The 22,461-nt window shown below is 40.6% G+C and overlaps 3 protein-coding genes across 4 annotated transcripts; 2 read left to right on the top strand and 1 right to left on the bottom strand.

Annotated features, from left to right (window-relative positions):
• Positions 1-3,828: 3,828 nt before the first annotated feature.
• On the bottom strand, positions 3,829-9,271 carry drg2 (developmentally regulated GTP binding protein 2). The gene is made up of 14 exons (XM_028041505.1): positions 9,113-9,271; positions 8,821-8,913; positions 7,197-7,357; positions 6,913-7,002; positions 6,749-6,809; positions 6,486-6,576; positions 6,334-6,406; positions 5,787-5,877; positions 5,578-5,675; positions 5,423-5,499; positions 5,256-5,344; positions 5,107-5,165; positions 4,956-5,009; positions 3,829-4,114 (listed from the first exon to the last, which is right to left on the bottom strand). Exons 2-14 carry the CDS (start codon positions 8,882-8,884, stop codon positions 4,028-4,030), a joined length of 1,095 nt encoding a protein of 364 aa, XP_027897306.1. The 5' UTR covers positions 8,885-8,913; positions 9,113-9,271; the 3' UTR covers positions 3,829-4,027.
• Positions 9,272-9,818: 547 nt separating this feature from the next.
• On the top strand, positions 9,819-12,165 carry gfer (growth factor, augmenter of liver regeneration (ERV1 homolog, S. cerevisiae)). Its single transcript, XM_028041509.1, has 3 exons — positions 9,819-10,324; positions 10,605-10,816; positions 11,844-12,165. Exons 1-3 carry the CDS (start codon positions 10,127-10,129, stop codon positions 12,004-12,006), a joined length of 573 nt encoding a protein of 190 aa, XP_027897310.1. The 5' UTR covers positions 9,819-10,126; the 3' UTR covers positions 12,007-12,165.
• A 501-nt stretch (positions 12,166-12,666) lies between these two features.
• Positions 12,667-22,214, top strand: syngr3a (synaptogyrin 3a). Of its 2 annotated transcripts, none has more exons than XM_028041507.1 (4): positions 12,667-12,927; positions 15,088-15,322; positions 16,169-16,314; positions 17,980-22,214. In XM_028041507.1, the coding sequence occupies exons 1-4, from the start codon at positions 12,826-12,828 to the stop codon at positions 18,187-18,189; spliced, it is 693 nt and encodes a 230-aa protein (XP_027897308.1). In that variant the 5' UTR covers positions 12,667-12,825; the 3' UTR covers positions 18,190-22,214. The 2 variants fall into 2 exon arrangements, with proteins under 2 accessions (XP_027897308.1, XP_027897309.1); XM_028041508.1 differs by lacking the exon at positions 12,667-12,927 and adding an exon at positions 12,934-13,043.
• Positions 22,215-22,461: the final 247 nt, after the last annotated feature.

The following is a 22,461-nucleotide window of genomic DNA, read 5'->3' as shown; positions in this document are numbered from 1 at the left end:
AAAGCCTAGTAGGCAAAGGTTTTTTTTATGATGAGATAAATATTTGTGGTTAAATTTAATTATTTTATTGTTACCTGATACTTTTTTATTTATTTATTTTTAATTGGTTATTTTTTGCTTCAGTTATGCGCATATTTAGGTTAAAAGCTACAATGCGTTCAGTGTATGCCAAATCCTTGTAGTGTCCAGCTAACAGTTTTTGTCTCAACTGGGGAGTCAATTTAAGTGAAGCGCTCGTCTTGTTCTCCGATAGCATTGTGATCTTCAGCCTGTAGGGGGCTCCATCTGGAGGACTGAGATTTATTTTCACACTGTTTGCTACTCCTGGTTTGGCCTGAAAAAAAGTCTAAATGATTTCAGATTAAATGGAGATTCAGCGCACCTTGGATTAATGTTTAAACGAAAGCCTAAAAGCCACTTTTGGTTGGGTAAAGCACTAACATGTAGAACCGATATGTTACATCCTAAATAGTTGCTTTTGGAAATATAAAGTTCCATGAAAATTCTTTACTTTTTATATAGAAGAGGAATATTTTTTTCTTCTAAAAATCATCTTCTAGTTGGTTTCCTCAGCAATAACCATCTGCTCTGGAGAATTACGATATGGGTCACAGCTGTGTGTCTTTACAAGATGTTTTTTTCTGCTGCATGCTGTGCCTTTAAAGGGACAAAATATACTTTGCACAGAAATCCACAGCACCTGATGGATGTACACAATGTACAGAGCAATGTAAGCACAAAAACCTACCAGTTAAAGCTGCATTAGTATAACATAAAGGAAATTCAGTCCAGTTGTTCTCCCATCTTTACAACAAAAAGATTGCTGCTCTTGTATTGACTAATGAATCCATGCTGAGTATCTAAATACTGTTGCTCTGCATATTTTTATCTGGTTAAATCTGCCTAAGGAAAGTTTAGTGATTTTACACATTTCTGCGGAAAAACTAACCTCCAAACGTAACACATTTAGTTAAAACAAAACAAAACAAAAAAAAGCTATGAAGCAAAAAAAACAAAACTATCTTGTTGAATTAGTTATTTTGAGGAGAGAGCAAATTTACACTTTCCACAGCTGTACGCCGACTAATTTACATTATGAGTGTCACATCTTCAGTATTTGCCCAGGAAAATACATAAAGCATTTAGAAAACTGTTCACTTCCCTTTGTCTATTTTTCAGAGACTTGCTTAAAGTAAAGTATCTGACCAGAGTGCTGAATGTGGGAAACTGCAGCCCCATGTGATGATCAGAAGGAGCCACAAGGGGGCGGAAGAGACAAAAAGAGACAAACATTTTGAGGTACTGAGTTGTTGTCAGATCATTTTATTATTCTCATCCACTTTTCTAAGACATTTTGGGTAATTAGTTAAAAATAAATCTGTAATTATTATTATAATAATACTTAATAGTATGTTAAAGCATTAGATTTTCTAATAGTTTAACCAGTACAAAATGATTGCTAGATTTTTCATATTATGATCATTCTTGTGTTCATTCTCCTTGACTGACTCTTAAAACTTCCTGTTACACATTTAATTTGTAGTTATAATCTAATTTAGGACACATTAGTACAAGTTGTGAAACAAAAAAACGTCTCCAAGTCACTAAAGAACCCATTTTAGACTGGACAAGTTCAAAAGAGTTTGCAACATGGATGCCTTTCTCTTAGAAACATACAAATAGTTTTTAAGGATCTGAATCTATGTATAATTTTACTTGGTCCGCTGTCGACCACATAAAAAAAAATCATATAATGTAATTTTTTTATTTTACTTTTGGGTATTGAAAACTTTTGATGCACATGGGAGTAAAATTGAAACATCAGGCGCTCCAATGAAGCAGAAACTAAACTGTTTTGTTTACATCTGAAACACATCATGCGGCAGTAATCTGACACTGCACATGTCCCTGAACACACCATCCGCACAGTGAAACACGGTGGTGGCAGCATCGTGCAGCGGGAATGCTTTTCTTCAGCATGAACAAGAAAACTGTTCAATATTGACAGGAAAAACACTAATCATGTGTTTGAATGACCTAAAGCCCAGATTTAAATCAAACTGATAGCTAGTCTTTAGCTGAAAAATTTATTTCACAGATACTTCCCATCCAATTTGACTGAAAGTAAGCCATCTTGCAAAGAATGGGTGGGTAAAGTTCGAAGAGAAACACATCGTCTGTTGCAGCTGAAAGGTATTCCTTAAAGTTTTGATTCAGGGGGCTTAACAGAGCTACACTTTTCAGCTTTTTGTTGTAGTAAAAAGGTTTCTAAAACCGTTACGGTTTTTCTTCTAAGACATGGATGCCGAACTCATTTTCATTTTGGGGCATATCAAATCACGAATGTCCTCAAAGGGCCGATTGTGGCAGATTATATTGATAAAACTACCTATTTTTTAAGCTAACAAACATACCGTATTTTCCGGACTATAGAGCGCACCTCACTATAAGCCGCACCCACAGTTTAAAAAAAAAGAAAAAAAAGCTGGAAATGTACATATATAAGCCGTACCGGGCTGTAAGCCGTTGGCATCTCCGCCGCTCTTGGTTTTCTACAAGGACGCAGCCCTCCGTCTTCAAAGCCGAACCATGGTTTCGTTCAGGCCGAGTTTACGTGCAGTGGCTATCGATCTGTACTGCCAGATCGATATCCTTCACCTTAAAAGCTGCATCATATGAACTTCTTCGTGTGGTTTCCATGATGAGAGGGTACGAGTTTGAAAACAGTTCTCAGTCGTGCCTGCTGCTAGCATGTGCTTGTTCTAAATGAAAATTAGCTCTTTCTTCTTTGACTTCCAATGATTCACTTCCTGCTAAAGCGCCCCCTGGCGGTCGAAGAGAAATCCACAGAAAAGCCGCACCGGACTATAAGCCGCATGGTTCAAAGCGTGGGGGAAAAGTAGCGGCTTATAGTCCGGAAAATACGGTAATAAATAGCTGTCTCTAAATTCAACTAGTGCATAAATTGAATGACACTGAACATCTTTTCAAAATTATGTAATTTGGCAGTACACAAAAACTGCTTTGATTTGATTGATCAAGTAATATTTAAGCACACCAGTTATTTTGACAGTCATAGACTCTAGGGAGCCACATAAAAAGCTATGCCAGGCTGGATTTGTCCCCCGGGCCTGGAGTTTGACACACACTTAGAATATGCCAATATAACACTTTCCCAAGGCGCTAGAACTGGTTTAAGAAAAACAGATCCCACTCTGAAGCCCTACAGGAAGCAATTATTGTTCATAAAGATGAACGTTTTCCTCCTTTCTTAAACCCGACCGCACAGGCTGCTGCTTGGACACGCCATATGGAGCCAAGCAGCATCAAGTGTCATGCCTGCTCTGCACAATACACGCCCAGTTAACGCTACCTTTGCTTGCTGTCAGGCTCCAGAATATTCCATCTCTTCTTTCCGCTTCAGCTTATATCAATACACCATCTCTTCATCCATAGGACGGACAGAAGAGACATCTTCAAGACATCTTTGCGTCCGCTCGTTCCCTCTCCCGACAAAGCCTCCCACTCAGCCCCCCTCTCCTGGACCGAAGACCTGCTCGTTAATATTTAAAGGTGCCATTGTGTTTGTGTGCGCACGCGAGTCAATGGGAGCCCATATTCTTTGACAGAAAAGTGGCGAGCCTGCCGCGGAGCTCCAACAGCAGGGCGGCAGGGACGGTGGGTGTGTGGGGGGTCAAAGAGGACCGGGCATCAAGTTCTACATGATGAGCACCGAAAGGGATCTTTAACAACTTGAGCAAAAACACATCATGACCGTCCAGGTGACTCGCTTAGAGGTAGTATAAGAAATAAAGCAAACACGCCGACTTTCTAAAATGTTTTATGGACTTTATTTCCATCGATCTGTCTCCTTATCTTACATGTTGTGACCAGAATCTGCTCGACATTTCTCCCCCCCTTCTTCTTCCATTCGCTGTTAGGTTCATATATAAAATAGGAAGGCTAGCTACTCGTCTTTGCTGTATAGCTGTTACGCAGTTCGTTTTCTGTTCAGTCAGAAGCGGCTTTACTTCTTAACGATCTGGATGACGTCTTCGTGCTCCATGATGTGCGTTAGGCCCACCCTCTGAGGACTGTACTTGGTGCTGGTTCCCTGAAACGACGAGAGAAAGCGGACTCTGAGTGAAAGGTGACGGCAAGGAGAAGAAAAAAAGACTCTTATTCTCAACAGATCTGATAAAACACGGGAAGAGAGGAAGTGTGCAGGGGTGAGAGAGTATTTGCTAATTTTTCTTTGCTCCTGATCTTTTTCATCACACCTAAACATTTTAGATCCATCCATTCATTTTCTTACACCCTTGTCCCTAGCATTGTCGGGAGAGGCGCTGGTGTCTATCTCCAGCAAGACATTTTGGGCGAGAGGCGAGGTACACCCCGGACAGGTCGCCAGTTCATCACAGAACGTTTTAGATCATTGAACAAATTTATCATTTGCAACATTTAAGGGAACAACATATCCAAGGCAATGTGGCACTGCATTAATTAAGCCCCATTGGAGTGCTTGTCAGCATGAACGGCATGTTTAAGGTCATGTTACAGCACACATGTCAAACTCAAAACCCAGGGGCCAAATCTGGCCCACCATAGCTTCTAATGTGGCCCCCCAAGACTCAAGAATGACACACAAATTAAACCTTCCAAGAAAATCGTTGTGCTTAAATATTAGTTTATCAATCAAATCAAAACAAAACACTTTTTATCTGTTTACTGTCAAATTACGTCAATTGGTCCCTCCAGTTTGTTGTGGAAATACACAAACTGTATATTTGTGTATACAGTTTGTGTATACACAAACTGCATACACAAACGTGATCGATGTGGCGAGTAACAAAAAGTCACATTTACCGTCATACAGAAACGCAAATATTTCTAAGTTAGCCCCACAAAATCAATAATGTTTATTGGAAAAAAAGGAAAAAGTAAAGCAGACTTACCCACACCAAGGCATATTTGAACTGGCTGGCTAAAGTTCTGTGGATTCTGTGGCACTGCAGGTTACAAAATAAAAACACTTGAAATCGCTCTTCTCACTACTTATTATACACATGTAAATGTTCCAGCTGCCTTGAGGAAATGTATACTGACCACATGCTCTACTGAAGCTCCTCTTCTCATGATGATGGCGTCACCAAAATCGGGTCGCTCTAACACGGAGGGGAAGAATAAGGAGGTTCGTTTAGGGATCTACTGTATATCCAAAGCAAAGCAGAAACGGTCTAAATCAACCAGAATACCTCCTCTTTTCTTTGTATAAATGCAAATAAGCGCCAAGTACTCCCACAACGTCTCCAGAAGATAATCCAAATTCAGCTTCATTCCACAGCTGGGACAAAACCATGGCGACAGAGATGAGATTCACAAATATATGAACACATACGATGATGGACGAGAGGTGTCTGACCTGATGACAACACTGTGAGGTCTGCGTGCCAGGCGGTCCACCTCCTCGATGGAGATCTGATCCACCTTATTGTACACCTGACGGCACAGAAAAACATCAGGGAACTCGCGTCTCACAGTTGCGTTCTAATTTCAAGTGAAGAAGATCTGCCGTACGTAAAGGCACGGCATGTAAACTCTGTTCCCGACGATGACGTCGATGAACTCGTCTGGCGTGCAGTCCTCCCTGAAGAGCACTTCCGCGTTAAAGATTTCTGAAACGGGAAGTTAAGGACGTAAACCAGGTGAAGTGGATGAAGTGAGTTCGGAAGTTTGATACGTGTTGCACGGCTTTTGTTTTCTGCTCGTCGTCTCTCGAAGGATACTGTACTCGTGGAGAATGAGCTGGACGAGCTTCTCCGAGCACTGAGTGAGAGGAACGGTGGAGTTGTAAGAGAGGCCGCCACCTTTCTTAGGCTGCAACGAGAGAGAGGGAGAGAGAAAATAACATTTTTAATCTGGCGACACAAAACTAACACAACGAATCGCTACTACAAGTTTTCATTTTTCCCAACTTTCCAGGGTTTTTAGTCCTTTAAATCCTTGTAAAATATAGAACATACGACAGTTCATCATGAATTTATGGCTGTTGTTTCTACAGTGGGTGAGATTTTAATGTAAAATCAAAAAGCGCAAGGATGGAAGGAGAACCTCCATCCTCGGAGCATTGGAAGATGTCGATACACATTTCACATCTGTGTTTGTCATCTTTGGCCGTCCAAATTGTTAAAATGGTTTCATTAAGCTGAATGCATCAGTTAAATAAACGGACTCAACAATTTTGCTAATTAATCCTAATCAACAGATCAGCCTATTTTCATCTTAAAAGCTAAATAACTCTGTTGAGTCGATCTGAGTAAATGGAAGTGATACCTTGAAATAAATATTTGGCTTCATCCTGTTAAGTCTGATGCCCACTGACTCCAGCTCCTTTTCTAGTAGTTCTCTGCGAAACAAAAAACACAAAGTCAGTGATGACCGTCTTCCAGACATTTTTTTACACACACATGTACACAAACACACACCTCTGAACTTCTCCTTTTGTGGCGTCCAGCATCATGATGACAACGTCTGCTGTCCTAGCAACGGCGATGACTTGTCGGCCTCGACCCTTTCCTGCGACAAAGTTACCCGTCAGTACAACATCTCTGACAAAAATTAAGACCTTCTTGTGCCTAAAATCTGATAACTAATAAAAAATAATGACATCTGGTTCGGTTGAGTTTCTTAACTCAATAGTTCTTTCATATTTGAATTTTTTTCTGATTCACTGTGAAACTTATTGCACCTTGAGCGGCTCCCTCTATGATTCCTGGCAGGTCGAGCAGCTGGATGTTGGCGCCTTTGTACTGAAGAGCAACAATTAACAGCAGAAGACAAGAAAACGAAGTAACACTTTGTAACGTTGACAAATTACACCGTTTAAAAAAAGTTAAGTTTCCTGGAGGTTACCTCGATGACGCCCGGTATGCAGGTGAGGGTGGTGAACTCGTAGGACGCAGCTTCGCTCTCTGTCGACGTCATCAAGCTGAGGAAGGTGGACTGCCCAGAGAAGATCAATGTTAACATTTTAGGGATTAAAAAGAAATAATAAATCTTCAAATGTATCTCTCATTGCCCTTAACTCGCTAACTTCTGACTGATGATGATTTTGATGCTTTGATGAATGATTTTTGGAAGAGTGCTGCTGCGATAAGCATCTAAAGCAGCTCCCAAACCAGGTTACATCCACCTACCTTACCGACTGAAGGGAACCCGATGAGCGCAACACGAGCATCTCCTGATTTCATGACATCGAAGCCCTCGCCTTTGGGCCCCGCAGATTTGGAGGGCTCCAGGAGCTGAGCTCTGTATTTGGCTAGCTTGGCCTTTAGCAAACCCAGATGGTACTCTGTGGCTGCAGAGATGAAAGAAATAAAAAGCATTTAGTAAAATACAAATCGTGCTCCCACGAAGCTAATTGTTTGCTTGGTGCGACAAGATTAAAGGTTTACGCCGGATTCAGTGGAAGTGCTTTGAAATGCAACTTAAAATAATAAAAAATAATTTTGCAAATGTTTATTGTCAGAGGCTGTGTAGAGAAGCACATTAATGAAATGGCTTCTAACTATGTCTTTTAAAATAATTAATTTCAGTCCCTAAGAAAACATGAATTTTACATAAAAATAAATATTTAAATACAAATTTTATACAGAATTGTTAAACTAGGACATGATCTGGCCTTTGCTATCCTATTCTATTCTATTGAATCCTGATAATTTGAAGAAAGAACACACACACACGCACACACACACTGCAGAAGCAAAATCTTACAAAGTATTTTTGGTCTAGTTTCTAGAGCAAATATCTTAGTAAACTTGAAATGAGACAAACTCACAAGTAACTTTTTGACAAGTTATAAAGGCTTGTTTTAAGTTGATGAAAAAGTATTTGTTCAATTGGCAGATTATTTCACTTACAAGACATTTTTCCCATGTTATAAGTAAATGTATCTGCCAATGGAACTAGTACTTTTTCATCAATATTAATTATTTAATTACAACAAGCCTGTATATCTTGCTGAAGTTGCTTGTAAGTCAGTTTTGTTTTTGATATTTGTACTAGAAACTAGACCAAAACTACTTGGCAAGATTTTGTGTTTTTGCAATACATATATAAAATACACAAGTTACATCATTTGAGCTAAATCTGATAAATGGCTTACTCCCACAGTCCAAGGCAATCGCTGTTAGGTTAATTGATGTGTCTAAATTAGCCATAAGTGTGCGTGATTGTTCACATTAACAGCTGAGACATAACACTATTAATCTGTTCGTGGGCAAACCTGGCATTCCTACACTAACATTAGAATAGAATAGAATAGAATTCAACTTTATTGTCATTGCACTGTCACAAGTACAAGCAACGAGATGTAGTTTGCATCTATCCAGAAGTGCTCTACAAGATATAAATATTTATTTACAGATGTACAAGACTATGTATGTATGGACTATAAGGGGTTATAGCAAGAGATATAGATATTGTGTATAAATATAAATATGGGAGCTATATGCACAGATTATACAGATTATACTGAATATACAAGAATGTTAGGGAATGGATTATAGATAAATAATGGCAGATAAAATTTACAGGTTGTATGTGTGTGTGAAGAAAACAGTCCGTCAAATCATGATCCTAAGCACGTAAAGCGCATTTTTGCTTTCCAGAAAGCTGTCGGTCCTAATTAGCACAGTACTCTTGTAGTTCCTGGACCTCGGTATAACCTTGGACAGAAACCCACACCTGCAGCTGGCTCTAAGTACGTCTGCTGTGCGGCTAGCAGCTAGCAGCCCTGCTCCCCCCTCCACCTTCTGTTACCTTTGTTTTTCTGTGTCCGAGAAATTTCTTTCTCTATTTCTGCGATTTTCTCCAAAATACCCATTGCAGTAATCCAGGCGTTGAGCAGCCAATCTGTCGGGGAAAGGGGGGGAAAAAATCACAAGAGAAACGTGTCAACTTTGCTAGCCAGCCGGGGCTAACCACAAACTGGTAGCAGCTGAGAAACAGCATTAAAAGCACTCCTTAGACGGGTATAAACGTAAACAAACATATGACTAAAAAAACTCATATTGTCAGTGATTTACAAAGTTAAATTAAAGGAGGAATTTACTTTAACCGAGGGTGGACTCAGCAGCATACACACACACTGCTGGCCGGTGGGGCGAGGAGAAAGTTCCACCATCAAAATGTATCCCCGACCTGTCAAGTCATTGCGCTTCTACACTGAGGTTTACGGCGACGTACAAAATTCTAATAGTACGTTTAGGTACACATCGTATACTAGATCATTTTTACTAAAATAAGTAAAACTAAATTTTCCGAGAAAAACAAGTGTTATTATCAAATATAATCAATGTTGCTTTTGTTTAAGTAACTTTTTTAAAAGCTTGAGGCTATAATGTTATATAAAAAACAAAACAAATGTTTGAGATTGAGAAATATTTATTCAATTTCCTGTCTTATTATTCTTGTTCGGCTGGGACGTAGAAGGCATGTCGACACAAATAAAATTAATCAGTAATACATAAATTAAAGTAAAACATTTATATGAATAATGACAATAGTAGCTGATGTGCAAAAAAACTTTACCTAGTTAGGCATTTCATCTTCGCAGAGTTTAATTAAGAGTGCTTAGAAATGTTATAATAAATGAATGATCATTATGATGTTATGATATTATCATTCATATCATAAGACTGTTGTGAGTTCAGTAATAAACGTAACTTGATTCCTTTGAGTTACTTGAAAATATCAACTGTCGGAGGTTTGGTTTGAATGCGCCGTCAAATGAAAAAAGCGGCCGTAAAAAGTCGTGTATAAGCGCATTTGGTGGGTAAACTCATTTTGTCGGGGAACCTCCTACTCGACACAACACCAGGAAACAGTTCCGTTCCTGTAAAAAGTCCGGTAGAAACAAGGAAACTCGCGATTACAAAACCTGACCGCTTCATACATTACACGGAATTGCATTAGTCGCCGGCTTAACCGTAACGATGTACTCACCGCGCAGAGAAAACTAGCAACCAGCGATGTCTCCAGTCATAACTACCTTAGTTTTGTCCAACAGTCATTCTTGTTATTTATCGATCCAGCAGGTCTGTCAGAGGTCTTAACTAACGCAAACATGGCTGAGGAGCCAGCAAGCAATGGACCGTCATCCGCCAGTCCGCCTGGGTTTGAAGGTTTTCCCTTCCCGGTACCTCAGCAGGACAGCTCCGGGAAAGGACATGAGCAAAGCGCGGAGGCCAAAAAGAAGCCGTGTAGAGCCTGTACGGACTTTAAGTCCTGGATGAAACTGCAGAGCACAGCAGCTGCTGCACAGGTGGGTAAAAGGGTGAAGGTAGTAGGGGTTTTAGTTTTGAGTGGAGTCGTCTTGGGAGAGAAGCACCGATTACTCTTTAGTGACTGACCGGTGGATCAATATTGCAGGACTTCACTATACTTTACTTTTCCTGCTGAAGAATCGTACCCCCAGCCCATACTACCACTATCTCTTATCATGAGTTGTTGACCTTAGAGCATTGCTTCACCCACGTATAATTCCTGCTAAGTTTTGTAACTAAGTGACTTATCTGGGTTTTACTGTCTCTCTTCTTCTGCAGCAGAAGCACGGTTCAGAAACAGAGCAGCCAGATCCTCAGTGCCCACTGGACAGAGAGGAGTTGGGACGGAGCACTTGGTCGTTTCTGCACACCATGGCAGCGTACTATCCCGATCATCCGTCTTCCATCCAGCAGCAAGACATGGGGCAGTTAATCAACCTCTTCTCCAAGTTCTACCCCTGTGGAGAATGTGCAGAAGATCTCAGGAGCAGGTCAGACCACGGATCACTACCGTCAAAGGCCCAGGGGAGTTTACATACTCTCATCATGGACAAGAATATCATCTAAATCTGGTGCTATTAAAGCTTCGTTGAAGGATGTAAATAACATAAGTTGGGTACACAGTCTCGAATTTGTGTGTTTACTCTTATCCAGTCTAGATTTCACAATCAGACACGTTGCAATTTGCAGAGAAACCACAAACTTCTTGTCATCTACAAGATTATGGCAAAACTTCATCTGGATTTTTAACTTTGCTCTTGGCATAGCTGGTTCGTTTAATGGGGCAGAATTATGTAAAATAGCTTTGAGCCTCACATCACAGTATTAAGGTATTCCCTAGTCAAAAAGATAGTTAGAGAAATCTTTTCGTCTCCCGTGGCAACCATTCAGCTGTGCAAAACGAGCGGGTGGACCGAGCTCCGCCTTTGAGACGCAGCTCCTCCTCGCAGCTGCAGTTTCTAACAACTCCCACAGTCAACTCCTCTAGACTAGCCTGCAGCAATTAGCAAACACCTGGCGAAACTACGCATCTGCTGAGTGAGCTACTTCTCAGTGAAACGCTGGTTAAAAGTGTTGCTAAAGGGTTAATAGAGGAGCCATTTTGTGATGACTTCCTGAAGGTGGCGTTCCAGAAAGAGCAGGAGTTTTTAAAGAGACAGAGGCTCAATTTCAAGGCATTAAGTTACAAAGTCAAATTTCTTGTAAGTTGTGTTATACACACTTATAGTATTTTTTATAACAACTGAAGTCAACATGGTTACTTGATTGTGCTATAAAACAACACTCTGTGGCTAGAAAACACATAATGCTGCCTATTTAAATGAGTTTCCGTTGGGGTCATCCCAGAAGCTTAATGTTTACCTTCCTTATCCATTCTTAAGGTCAGTTTAGTTGTGTGGCTGGGATCATTGAATATTACATCTATCGACATACTCGGCGGTGTCATGATGTCCATCATGAGAGCATAAAGTGTAAAATCAATGACGGCTCTAATCAAACCCCATTTCCTCCCTGCAGACTGAAGACCAACCGTCCGGATACGAGCAGCCGCCACGCTCTCTCGCAGTGGCTCTGCCGCCTTCACAACCAAGTCAACGTCCGGCTGGGGAAGCCCGAGTTCGACTGCTCGCTAGTGGACGAGAGGTGGAAAGACGGCTGGAAGGACGGCTCCTGTGACTGAGCGCGTGTGTGACGACGGGGCGTCAAGCCTCAGCGGGAGACGTGCAAAGACGCTAATTTAAAAGAACAGTGAATGATCAATTCTACACCTTTGTTGTTTTATGTTTAGTTTGTGTGACAAGTGTAATTCTAAAATAAAAATAAAAAAAACGATGAAAGACGTATTTAAATTTTTTTTAAAACAAAATATACATTTGGGTTCTTTGTAACCCATTCTTCTCCTCTATGACAGTGGTGTCTGAATATTTTACTTGAAGAACACGGTTCAGATTCGTTTAGGTTGGTTACCTGGAATAAGGTATGAACAGTCAGTGTCTTACCTGCAGGTTGGTTGAACAGAAAATAGAAAGTTAATTGGACTAACTCTTTGGTATGAAAAGCCTCATAAAGCTTCCCTTGTTCCCTCACATCCCAACTTGGATAACTTTCTCCTTATCCAAGCAAAAAATGTTGGATGTGCTACTGATATTAATTAACATACTAACTGCTCAAAACCTCCCTACAGAATCATACTTTACAAAAAAGAAGTCAAACAATTTTTAAAGCTACACAAATTTAAGCACAAATTAAGACATTTACATCTGGCAGCTCTCTCTCTCTCTCTCTCTCCCTCCCTCCCTCTCTCTCTCTCTCTCTCCCTCCCTCTCACTCTCTCTCTCCTGCTCGTCCCCGCGCCACTGGGAGCGCGCAGGACCCGTCCCTTCAGCAGCGCATCCATCCATCCATCCTGCCGCGGAGCCGGGTGATCGTGGAGCCGCACCGAGCGCACACACCGAGAGAGAGGGAGAAAGAGGGAGTGAAAGAGAGCGAGAGACAGAAGATGGACGGAGTGGGATCGTTCGGAGCGGGCCGAACCGGGACCGCTGTGGACCCGATCACGTTCGCCAAGCAGCCGCAGACCATCCTGAGAGTGCTCTCCTGGGTGAGAGATGTTCCGTTTGCGTTCTGCATTTCAGCCTGCTATTAGTGTGGCTATTCGTGCGTGTGTGGGCAAAAGCTGGTCAGCGGGATGTGCGGATAGAAACGTAAAAAATGAAGGTGAATTGCTGCGTGTGCATGTATGGGTGTGTGTGTGTGTGTGTGTGTGTGTGTGTGTGCGTGTGTGTGTGTGTGTGTGTTCAAGAAATCTGGTGCAGGGTGTTACCAGGCCTGCTGTTTGGTTGACACCGTCCACAACTGCTTCCTCTACAGATGCTTTCCGGGGTACAAACTGACCTATTGTTGCCCGGTGCTGTTATTTCCAGGTTACACCTCAGCACAACACACGCACACGCACGCACACACCCACCCAGAAGATCGGATCAGAGAATCAGACATTCAGGCTAATTATCCATCAAATTAACCAACTTACTTACACACTAGATGTTATTATTTTGGATTCTCTCATAGTTAAACGCTATTTCCATTTTTTTTATTTTTTATTTGCGATGTAATTTCCAGCTGATGCTTTTACTGATTTACCCACACGGTTGTCGTTCACCATCTCACCTGTGATTGGTCCGCCAGCATCATTACGCACGCAGGACCACGGAGATGCGTCGTGGTCTGACGTTTGGGTTCCGCGAAGGAGCTCGTCTTTAGCGGCGCAGTGGTTTGTGGAACAATGAAGTGCGTGCAGTACGTTTCATTATCTTACGTCTTCTGACAACACAGTGTCGTGTTTGTGTTTTTATAGATGGACCATAACATTTTCATTTAGATCCTTGTAACACAGCAAACCTACACATATTTTCAGCAGATATACTGAAGATCAGTCCAGATGGAAATGAATCCAGAGCCTGCAAAAGGCTGACTGGAGCCCCGGGCAAAGTTTAATTTGGGGGCCCACCAAAGATTTTTGTGTTGTGTGTTTATCATAGTTGGTTTAAATGAACAAGTGCGTCAACAATATTTTTTTGTCAATTTTTTTGTGGTATTATTTTTGTTTTATTTTATTTTACAGAAGCTTTACTGCTTTTTGAGATATAGTAGCTTATTTTGTCAGACAGGTTCTGTTTAAGTATTTTTAATTTATTTTATTTGATTTGATTCTGCAGGAACGGATAAGGCTAGTAAAAAATAATTTGACAAGTTCATAATTTAGCAAGAGGATTGCATTTTCACATTGTTCCACGTCTGTTTGCATAGCTTGTTTTTTTTTTATTCCTCGATAAAAGAAATCCCCATTCAAAAATTAATTTTTTACATTACTCAGGTTATGTTTGTATAATATCAGAATTTCTTTCAAAATCTGAAGCCTTCAAGTGCGGCTTAAAAAAAAAGAGGACGCAAAAACAGAATAAATCTGTTTAATTTTTTCAGGATTTTCACTTTTGTTGCTTTTTAAAATATGTGAAAGCTTTTCTAAAAAAAAAAAGAGATAATATTTAAGTGGAAAGGACAGGAAACTTGAGAAAACTACTGTTTTGAACTTCAATGACGCATCGCGGTGACGCTAAACGCCGCTTCATCCCACTGATTCACCCAGAGCTCCTGCGCGTCTATCTGTTCAGATTACGTCCGCTCATGTGATTAGGTTAGAATGTCGGCCCGACATTATCCCATTGTGTGTCCTTTCTTCATCATATGACCCAGACCCCCTCGGTACGAGTGCATTTTTCTCTCTGTGTTGGTGTGTCACATGGCCTTATTAAACTGAAGACTGCTGGTCAGCTGATGCATGTTGGCGTTTAGGTTCTGAACTAAGAGAAGAGGCTGGATGAGGAAAAAGGTGCCTCATGGTAAAAAGCCTTAACTCAACGCTGTGAGACGAACACAACAACTTGGTGGCAGCAGCCACAGCAGCCGATGGCACACTTCTGTTTCGGTGTTTGGTATTCAGGGGAGTTTAATTCTGTAGAGGAAGTGAAGCGTCCTCATCTTCAGTCAGTCAGAGAAGAAGAAGAAGAAGAAAGAAAAAATAGCCCAAGCAGAAATTAGGCTAATGCCAAAGAGGGGCATTTAGAGCATGGTGCTTTCAATGTGCCTGAAAAAAAACAAAACGTTTTTAAGCATAACAAGAGAATTTTAATCATATAATACTGATATTTCTTATGTAATTTGCATGTTTAACTCATCCACCTCCTGTTCTTCCTGCCTACAGATATTCTCCCTGGTGGTCTTCGCCTCCATCGTGAACGAGGGTTATGTCAACCTGGGCAGTGAGCGCCTTCACTGCGTCTTCAACAGGAACAGTGACGCCTGCAACTACGGCGTGTTTGTGGGCCTGGTGGGCCTGCTGGCATGCTCCTTCTTCTTCCTTCTCGACTACAAGTTCTCCTCCATCAGCTCGGTCAAAGACAGGAAGAAGGCTGTGATGCTGGAGATTGGCTTCTCAGGTGAGAAGAAGTCAAATCAAACATTACAGTTCACCAAAAGCCATGTAGGGGACAGGACACACGTGTGGAAGAAGGATCAAAGCCATGCTGAACATTGGCAACTCTATTTCGGGTGGAAAACAAATACTGCACATTATCTTGAATTCATCGTCCTCTGCGTTGTGTTGTGGGTCACTAACCTGAGCCATAGAAGAAGAAAACCTGTTAGAGTTAGCAAAATATTTGAGACTATGGCAGCGATTCACCTTCACATTCATGTCTTTCGATGGCCCAGTCAAAGTCCAGACTGAAGTCCAATTGAGAATCTGTGGTAAGACATTAAAATTGATACTCATATAGGCTTTACACCCATTCTGAGGTTGAGTTATTTTGCAAAGAAGAATGGACAGAAAAATGCAAACCCATGTATAATTTTTCAGTTTCACAAACAAACGTTACCTCGGTTTGTTACATAAAGTCAGAAGAATAAACATTTATGTTTGCAGCTGTAGTGCAACTAAATGAAAAAGATTTCAAGAGATATTAATCCCCCCTAAGCCAGTGTAAAAGACAGTAATAGGTGTTGCTTTTCTCTGAAAACAAAGGTGAGCATTATACAAATTCAAGGAGAATTTATGAAACCTTACTAATGCTGAAACATCATGTAAAACAATACATTTGGAGAAATGAACCTGTAATCTGGTTGCATCCGTTAGAGAAATGAGAGCTTTTTTAATTCCTAAAATATTTATTCTCAATTCAAGGAAGTGGGAAATGAGAAATAATAGACCACAGGTCGCTCCTGTCAGGAGCATCAAACGAGTTTCCTTGGAAATAACATTTCTTTGTTCTGCTGGTTTCCTGTAGGTTGTTGGACCTTTCTGTACTTTGTAAGTTTCTGCTTCCTAGCCAATCAGTGGTCTCGGACCAAAATCGATGAGCTGCCTCTCAACCAGGGAGCAGATGCAGCACGGGCAGCAATCGCCTTCTCCTTCTTCTCCATAATCACATGGGTAAGGCTACGAAACCACGCACACACCAGAAGAAAATGCCAAAAAATGGTTTTGAAATTGATCAAATTGGCTCTATAAACAGGGTTTGGAGCAGTGCTGACTGTTTCCTGACCTTTATCATGTCTTCAAGTCCTTGTACAACGAAAGCAAGAGCCGTGTCCATTTGCTCAGCACAAAATCGAAAGTGTTCGCCAACAGGTGCTGCTCCTTTTCACTGATTCTATTAGTGGTATTGATTGACAAGATCTCAAGGTAAAGTCTTTGAAAGGATGATGCCTGGTTTGGCTTTTTGCAGATGATGTGGTCCTGCTGGATTTTTAAAAATCAATTGGAAAATGGTGGACTACTTCCTCCAAGTTATGGATCAGTTTCTGCCTCAGCCAACATTAAAAGCAACTCTGCTCAGTACACTTAACGTGTAACAACAGTGAAATGAGAGCAACTTTCATAGCAACTTCGACTTCCTTGAGCACCAGAAATGAATCAAAAATGTTTCTAGTGGGTTTTAATCAGTCTTGCACATCAGCTTTGGGGAATTTTAGTCATTTCCTGTTTCCAGATCAGCCTACCCTCTGGGCTGTCGGTTGGGAACGTTTGGCAGTCAGGATTTGCAAATCAGAGCAGTGCTCTTGAAATAAAGCAGGACGTCTTTTTATACCCGACGTCCCACTGTTTGAAAACAGTGATTCTGACATCAGCTGGTTTAATGCTTATGTAGCCTATTATTTAAAACAAAAACAAATATCATCAATAAGCATGCTTTTGATTTTTAAAATTTTTTTTTATAAAAAACGAAAATCTATGTTTTTGTGATCAAGGTTGATAATTTTGCTAAAACGTTCAGACATCTGGGCGTGCCGTGGTGGCGTAGGGAACAGCGCGACCCATGTTTGGAGGCCTTGAGTCCTCAACGATGTGGCCGTCGTGGGTTCAACTCCCGGCCCGGCAACATTTGCCGCATGTCTTCCCCCATCTTCTTCCCCCTTTCCTGTCAGCCTGCTTCCAAAAAATAAGGGACACTAGAGCCCACAAAACAAGACCCCCTTGTGGGGTACAAAAAAAAAGATACAAATTCAGACATCTCAATCTCTACTGCAAACAGACAGCCTTCCGGCTAGCAGCCAGGCTAAAGCTAATTGATTAGCATTGGCTGTGCTAGTAAATTAAACCAAAATGCTAAACTTTTCTTTCTTTAGTATGTGAGTGACTTTAAGTACTAGGACCATGTTTCTCTATGCTGACAGTTTTTGAGTTATTGCGCGGATTTTGGACAGAACCCAGATGAAATTAATTTAAGCAAAGCTAAATCAGCTTAGCTTAAACACTAAGCTAACTTGTTTTCTTGCCTAAGATGACTAGCTAGCTAAAGCTAAGTTGTCTTAGCTTAGCTTAAGCGCCTGTTCAAGGCCCATGCTTGGGTACGACAAGACAGTAATACTTATCATTTCTTAATAAGACATATTATTTCAAAGAAACGGCAAGGAAGACACCAGTTTGTTTATATTTCAAATTCGGCATGATCTAGCTAAGCCAGTCGTGTTTAATGGATTTTCTTATGTGGATAAAATCCTGGCTATTGATTTTGATGAGCTCACTCTGACTGTGCAGCATCTTGAATAATTTACTTTACTGTAATGTCCCTGCCCCCTCCGCTGCCCTTTGCAGGCTGGACTAACAGTGCGTGCAGTCCAGAAGTATCTTCTGGGTACAGACATGACCCTGTTCACCACTGAGCACATGGACGGCGCCGCGCCCACCCAGCCGTACCCGTCCAGTTCGCCAGGCGGCGTCCCGGCCGAGACCACAGAAGCCTACCAGAGCCCGCCCTTCACCGAGAACAACACGGCCCCCACATACCAGGTTCCCATTTACTAGGACAGACGGACGTGACGGTGGAAGAATTGCAGATCAGAGAAAATAGCTTTCTGTGATTTCTGTTTCAAGTGAAGCTGTTTATGAGTTGATCCGGGGCGCAGTTTTCAGTCGCTGTTAGAAAAAGAAAAAAGAAAAAAAGAAAATAGTCAGGCGTCTGCTTCTTTGTTTCCTCCTCTCGTTTCCTGCCCCCTCCTGAACATTCCAGCTTTATCTGCCTTTTTTCTAGACCTGCAGAAAGGACTTTCCTCCTGCATCAACGCAGATAAATCGAAATCAAAACCAGAGGAGGGAAAACAGAAGCGGGTAGCGAGTAAAGTGTTTCAAACACCATTTTGTCAAAGAAAGAGACGAAGTGCTGAACAAGTTCCACCACAACAAAGCCGTTTTAAAGGCGCTCTCTTGCAGCACCTTGATCTTGTTGCTTTCATTCGTTCAGGTGTCCCCTTTTCTTGCAAAAAAAAGGGAATGCTCTTGTTTTCTTTCTTTTTCTATCTTTTTTTAAAGCTGCACTGACAACTCCTCCTGAGCTCCCAGCTGGTGATCATCTGCACTGAATCTGTACGTTTCCAGATGTAGAGATCAACTAAGTGCCATATTGTTCGGAAAGTGACTTAATTTAGTTGGTTTTCCTCATGCTGTACACGACGGCAATGTTTTGTGACCGAGTGCAATATCTCGCATTCTTATGTACTGTAGGGTAGGCACACACTGTACTGTACTGGAGGTAGAGAGGTCATAGTCAAGGCAGGTCAACTTTAGGTTCTGCCTCAAATAACATACTTCTGAAATTCCTGTAAAATCCTTACCCTGGAAAGTTTCTAATACAAACATGCATAACAAATGAGCAGCTGTCAAAATTGAAATGATCATTCCCAGAATTAGGGTCTTTCTAGAAATCTTCAAAGATGAAAATAGCATCGCAACGGAGAATATTTCTTCTCTGCTTTATCCCCGTAGATGAATTGTGAGACTTTATTTCATTCATGTAGGCAGTTGAGTTTGATTACAATAGCTCAATTAATAAATGCAGTGTTTTACTTTTCCACAGAGCCGAGCAAAATCTGAATTAGGCCATGGTCAGAATTTTCTTTAGGGGAACCCTCAAGTTTTTTGGTTCGTTTGTTTTGCATTTTTCCATTCACCTCTTATTATACAGATAATTAATGAAGCAATTATAAATTAATTTTACTTTGTGATGTACTGTGCTTTGGATGACCACCACATGATCTACTTTGAATTATTTCTTATAGACATTTCTGGTTAAGTGCTCATTTTAATCATTTTCATCAATTTAATATTCATTGATTTTGTTCTTATTTTCACATACAGTGAAGAAACGATAAAACTATAAACATCTGACATTTCTAGTTGGTACACACAGCTGTCCAAATGCTTAATTTTTCACATTTCAAAAAAGATAATGACATAATCCTCTAAATATTCAAGTGAAAGACCTACACATATGCTATATGTTGAAGGAAAAACCAAAAGCTGCAACAACATGGATGAAAAAAAGAAGACCCAAGAAGAGACACTTTGTTGAAGCAACTTTTGTGTCAGTTTCTGCCTTCGGAGTATGTGAGCAAAAAGTCTCATAATCCATCCGCAGTGGCTGAGAATGCAAACAAGGTGTGTAATCTGAGACAGCATCCTATTGTACGAGTGTAAGACGAGGTGTGTAGGAGAAATTGGGTCCTTTTATGTTTCCATTTATTTTTTTAAAGCTGCCAAACTGTCCTGTGTTGCTATTGCTCTGTTAGTGTTCATAGCATTTTCTTTAGAATACAGGTGAGCTTTTATTAATGTCGGGTCAAGTCTCAGACAAAAGAAAGAAGAATGAATCTAAAGTTGATGTCTGATCCGTCAATCCTCCAATCCCGCGTTTAGATCTGAGTGGGTTAATTGTGACATGGATTGATGTCGGGAGGATGTGGGTCACCGTTTGCTCCGATGTATATAGTTCACCACTTCTGTGCTGTGGTTCTCACACACACACACACACACACACACACACGCACACACACACACACCCACACTTGCCATTTGTCGATCTGTCATTGTCATTGTAATCAGGGGTTCACATGAGAGCAACTGAGCGCATACACACAGAGATTAGCATGCAGGATTAGAATAACTGATGTGTTAGTTTTTGCCACATAAATCTTTTTTTTTTTCCTCCGCATGTTTTTGTGACAGTTTTTGTTTTGCTCTAACTTGGATTGTTTATAATTCATCCTAAATTGTACTGAAGTTATCCGAAGTCCAAAGCATGAAGTCGAGAGGTTTGTTTGTTTTCAATAAGCAGCACCAAATGTGAAGGCTCTTCTCAGAAGTCTCATCTAATCGGTTATTTCAACTATTTATTATTATAATTTTTTTAACAGTGGGCTTACAATACAAGATGTAACTTTACGCTCAACTATATTCTCACACTAATATTTTCTCAAAAGTCAGCTTGGCAGGTTGGACTTAATAACACTTAAACTTTTTGTATAGAGTTCGTTAAATATAGAAAATTAAGTCATTTTTAAGTTGGCTCCGAGGCATTTTGCAGCGCTTTGCCAGCAGGCAGTAGAGTTAAAAAATATGCCCCAACTCCCCAAAAAGCAAAACTCTGGCTCTTCGCTCAGTGTTTTTCCCATCACTGTGATCCTGGTGATCGCTCATGTAATTTACACAGATAGCTGAATGAGTGTTAAATTGTGCAAAACAGTTTCAGGTTGCTGATACTTCTGCATCAGGGAACATCAGCAGGTAGCTAGAAATGAAAGCCGAGTGAAAAAAACTCAAACAAATTTAAATGTCCATTTTGGATTTAAAAAAAAAAAACCCAGCTTGTTCTTCAGTTTAATATTTTATGTTTTCATAAAAGTAATAAATCACTTTTCATTTATTTTTAATTTCTAAATTCCGATGAGGAAAAACTATTTATCAAACAATGCACGGAATCAAAACAAACGTCTGATCATGTGGACAGCTCATTTATGTTGCACATCTGAACCCGACTACTCCCCCTAGTGGTTGTCTGACTTGACTCCCACCGTGTTTACAGCGACAGGCCGCCTGGTGCGTTTGGCCCAATTCAATGAATTTAAACTTTAAAAAGTGAGGTGAATGCATTTACACACATTTATCTTTCTGATCACTCCCAAGAGAAATTCACTTATTACTTGTGGTGGGAAATGATCATAATGATATTACTTAAGAGGGAGAGAAAAAAAAGCATACTTGTTTTTGCTTTAAGTCCTTTTTGGGTTAATGTAATGAATATGGGTTGCTGTCAGGTCAGGATTATTTTATTGTTCTCAGTGCTTCAGTCTCTTATTCAGTCAGTGCGGTAGATGATGATGATTATTAATAATTCTAATAATAATAATTGATACAAGCATTCTCTGTGTTTTGTGCTCTGCCCTATGTACACTATTGTGGTATTGGTTGATTGTGAAAAAAAAAAAAATCGAAATAAAGTCTAAAAAAAAAAAAAAAAACCTCAGTATGTTCATGAAGTAAATGGAACTCTTGTGTGTTGCTGTCCGGGGTCCGGTTTGTCCTGTGCTCCTGAAAATAAGAAAATATTATCAATAAGAGTTATTTATTACGTAGACTGCACTCCTTTTTGCAAATACTTTGTGGAGAACTCGTTAAACAGGGCCGACGTTGATGTTTTACGCCATCGTTCTGTTGTTTTGTGAAGCTAAAGTGATGAAAAGGTTGTTAGATGTAGTTCAGCTGGCGCCATCCGTGGTACCAGAACAATACATTGCATGGATTTTACAATACACCCGTCCCTACAGCCCCTCCCCTTTAAAATAAATCTATAAATAATACAAGGATTCTCATTGACTGACGAAGCGGTGATGGTTTTTGTAGCGGGCCAGCCCTTTAACATGTTTCTAAGTTGTTTTCTCCTGTTCTGAAGCTGTATGGTCTCTTCAGTGTAAACTCGCTGTGTACAGAGATGTGTGTCACTGTCTGTTACCTGGACTGCAGTCTGACCATCACGCCAATAAAAGACAAAAATCGCTTTTGGGCTGCCTGTTTCTGTCATTATTTCAGCGGTGGCTACACTCAGAGGATGTGGAGTTAGCAGCAGAGAAACATTTTGTCATGTTTTTATTGGATGTAATTAGGACACTTTTTTTAAAAAATTTTCTTGAGAATACAATTCTGAAAAATGTGGTGTGAGTGTCTCCACACCATGATGCTGAACACCAAGTATTGGCACAACCAATAGTTGTCCTGTCAACTGAAGCCCCTCCAGAGTTACCGTGG

The sequence above is a fragment of the Xiphophorus couchianus genome, chromosome 16, assembly GCF_001444195.1.
Source record: "Xiphophorus couchianus chromosome 16, X_couchianus-1.0, whole genome shotgun sequence".
Taxonomy (NCBI): domain Eukaryota; kingdom Metazoa; phylum Chordata; class Actinopteri; order Cyprinodontiformes; family Poeciliidae; genus Xiphophorus; species Xiphophorus couchianus.
Note: the sequence above shows the minus strand (reverse complement) of the source record. Positions and strands in the feature narration are given on the sequence as shown.